The following is a 3,713-nucleotide window of genomic DNA, read 5'->3' as shown; positions in this document are numbered from 1 at the left end:
CCTTGTGTGTGTGTGCGTGTGTGTGTGTGTGTGTGTGTGTGTGTGTGTGTGTGTGTGTGTGTGTGTGTGTGTGTGTGTGTGTGTGTGTGTGTGTGTGTGTGTGTGTGTGTGTGTGTGTGTGTGTGTGTGTGTGTGTGTGTGTGTGTGTGTGTGTGTATGTGTATGTATGTGGGACAATATGTGTGTGAGAGAGAGTGTGTGGCGGTATACTTTTACTGTAATGTGCAATTCTGTGTATAAGTCCTTTGTGTATGTTTGGATTTGTGTATTTATGTAAGATGACAGACACCTTAATTTCCTTCGGGATTAATAAAAGTACTCTACTCTACTCTACTCTACTCTACTAGCACTTTACAGTTAGGCAAACTCCATGACCTTGCCTACCTACCTCTCTTGCTTATTTTGCACACTGCACAGTATCTTGAGTTGTATTTTATATAACCAATGCACATCTTCCTATGTTGTCCTTCCTTGTTATTTAAGTGTCCCCTTGCTCAGGGTACCTCAGTCATGGTGGAGGAAGGGGGAGAGCACTGGTTAATTACTCCCCCCACCAACCTGGCGGGTTGGTTGGGAGTCGAACTGGCAACCCTTGGTCTACAAGTCTGACGCCCTAAGCGCTTACCATGACTGCCATAAGTCCCATGCCCTGTTCTACCGATTATAAAATATAGTTGGTAGCAACAGCTATACAGTATGTCAGTTAGAATCATCATGCTTTGAACACTGATGGAATCCACAGCCAATTATTGCTGCCAGGTTCAGGATGAGAACATTATACTACGCTACATGTAGTTCCGTCAAACTGATTAAACCATAAGATACGGTGCTCATCTACAATTAAGTACCTGTAAAACTAATCGCATGACGCCACAGAGAGCCTGCTCCTTCAAAGAGAAGGACTACGGATAGGCTATTTTAATTTCACATTACCATGGTGGGCTTGCTGAAGCCCCTTTACATGTCTTAATAACACGCCCAGGGGGTAAAGCGAAAACCTAGAGATAGCGGTAGCAGCCAGATATGGTAACCATAATACAACGCCATGGTAATAATGAATGGGAAATAAATGGGGTACGTATCTTTCAGCAATCCGAGTGGTGCCTGATCAAGATGTAGCCTGGCAGAATTATTCAAATTATTCACACTTAGTCTCTCCTGGACAAAACAATCAAGCAATTAAACTCAAACCAATTGAGTTCATTAGATATGTCATATTCCCAAATGTGTATCTCCTCATTTTTTTTTTTTTGCCAATTATAGTCAATGAACATAAGATAAGGGGTGATAGGAAGGGGAAAATAATCTGATGGGAAACGGATATATGGTTAGTCTTATAGTCATTACATGATGGAAACTTTTGGCAAATGGAAATAAATTCCCACTGGGTCATGAGAGGACCAAGAACCTTGAGCTCTCCAAGACTTTACTTTCTTACACCTTACACAGACACGTCACTGATTCTTGAGAAAGTGGCTAAAACAGGTTGTGATGTTGAAAGAAAAAACCTAAGTGAATTACAAAACATTATTGTATATCCTCATGGACTAAGATCTTGACTTTTCATAAATGCACAAGGCCAATCTCAGCTTTTTGTATTTTTTTCATAAATCAGGCTTTTCTCCGATCATACCTTGTTTTTGTCAACACCGTCAGACACAATTAAAAGCAGTTAAAGTGGTATTTATTTGTTTGCATATGTATCTGAAGTTTTTAAGTCATCATGTGTAATTTTTGGATCACACATATGCCTTTAAATGTTGAAAATTCACTTCTATTATATTTTAATACTATCATGAGTACTAATTTTAAAATATGTACCATCATACAGTGCTTACTTTACACCTAAATCGAACAAACATTTTTTTGTAATTTCAAAAATATTTGTGTAGGCTTAAATTTGCTATTACTTCAATAATTTAACATCTCCTAAGGAAAATTTTGTAAGCACATTCATTTAAAATACCCAAAACTCCTTCATACGGTGGTGACTTAAGAACTGACGGTGGTGACTGTAATCTAAAAGTGGTGACAGTGGCCTCATTATTACCTACATTTAATAAAATAAATAGCCTTCTCAAGTCAATGGGATCTTGCATAAACATTTTATTTAAGTGTGTGCACAGTATGTTTGTGAATGTGTTCTTCCTCATCAGTTAGGAAGGAGGTGGAGTGCACGTTGCTCTTCTATGAAGTCCATCACCTCAGCTGGTAGATGGTATATCTCCCTTCTCCTGCTTGTACGAACTGGTGTTGATGGTTCCTCAAGTTTGACCAGAACATTATTGAAGGGTACAAAGCACATATCCTTTCCACCTCGACATGGAAAGAATTGTGTTGTGGGCCCATGTGGGTGGAAAAATTCCACTTTGACATCTTGATGATCGTCCACAGTAACAGCCCTTGCAAGCCACCAGTGTTGATCATAAACATCTGCAAGCCAATCACCGGACTGAAGTACCTCCTCAGTAAGATTTGTCACAGTTCCTATAGGACCCCTTTTGGTGATTGGCTCTTGCTCACTTTCATGTTCTTGCTGTTCAATTTGTTCTTGTTCTGTTTCCTCTTGTTCCACTTCCTCCATCAAGAGTGCCAAAGGGCCTTTCTTCTGTGTCATGCCATCCTTTCCGGCCTGTATCCTGTGTGGTTTTATGTGCAGCTGGAATATTGTTGGACTGAAACAGCTGCAAAACTGAGGGTCACTGCAAAAACAGGACAGGGATCTGCAAATTATTTCAGAATTGTTGAGATATGTCGGTGCAACCTGATGAAATTTTCTTGTTCCAGGTACAGGCTTTATTGGTTGAGCCAGGAGTGTGTCATATGGCTGCATGTCAGCTTCAGAAATGGTATAGAGCTCGGTTTTGCAGAGGTTGCTGCCTACCATGTCCTGGAAGACATCACCATTAATGATGTCATGTCCCCTCAGTATGAGGCTGTCTGCTGTCCTTTTGACTGTGCCACCAATGCCGTCTGGGGCTCCCTTCCCATGTGACGTGGGGAAAAAGTTCCAAGTAGCTCTTCTGAAGCCCAACGTTGGAGGGACAATGCAAAGTAGATAAAAGTTGGTTTTGTTTTTATACTGCTTGCTGGGGCCATCTGACCAAAAGTGAATGGTGTCAATTGTTGGAAACTTTGAACGAATGTCTCTCAGGACTGGTTCCATGTGTGTCCAAATGGCTGCAGCATCTTGCCGCTTTGACTCTGAGACAGTACAAAAACTTGCCTTCTGTTTGTTTGTGTAATGCATGCCAGTATGGAGATTAAGCTGGGGTAGGTTCTGACCAAAATGGCATGACTATACCTCAGAACTGTACTTGCACTTCCATGCCTCTGAAAAGTCCACATGCACAATTACGGTGCTGTCATTGCACTTTTCAATTAGGCTCCTGAACTCTCTGCTCTGGTTCTGAACTGAGCATACATGCGTAGTGGATTCTGTTTTCAGTTTGTCCTGAAATTGTTGCATAAGCTCACCCAGTGTGCCACTGTACTTCACAAGCCTTGTGTTGATATGGAGCCCATCTGATGTTGGTTCCTGAACTCGTTCCCATTGCTGCCACTCAACACTGGTCTGGTCCTGCAGCGGTGAAAGAACAGTTTTTTTGTGGAGACACCGGGTGCAAGAGCGCAGGAGACATGCCTCACTTATCTGTGCACAGCAAACAAGTTGAAAACTTTCCTCCAGATTCTTACAGTTGACAACACCTTTT

At 41.5% G+C, this 3,713-nt stretch overlaps 1 protein-coding gene across 1 annotated transcript; it reads right to left on the bottom strand.

Moving 5' to 3' along the window:
• Positions 1-2,204: 2,204 nt before the first annotated feature.
• Positions 2,205-3,250, bottom strand: LOC134445696 (uncharacterized). Its single transcript, XM_063194736.1, has 2 exons — positions 2,449-3,250; positions 2,205-2,263 (listed from the first exon to the last, which is right to left on the bottom strand). Exons 1-2 carry the CDS (start codon positions 3,248-3,250, stop codon positions 2,205-2,207), a joined length of 861 nt encoding a protein of 286 aa, XP_063050806.1.
• Positions 3,251-3,713: the final 463 nt, after the last annotated feature.

Source organism: Engraulis encrasicolus, chromosome 1 (assembly GCF_034702125.1).
Source record: "Engraulis encrasicolus isolate BLACKSEA-1 chromosome 1, IST_EnEncr_1.0, whole genome shotgun sequence".
Classification (NCBI taxonomy): domain Eukaryota; kingdom Metazoa; phylum Chordata; class Actinopteri; order Clupeiformes; family Engraulidae; genus Engraulis; species Engraulis encrasicolus.
The sequence above is the reverse complement of the archived record's forward strand: the minus strand, read 5'-3'. Positions and strand labels throughout refer to the sequence as shown.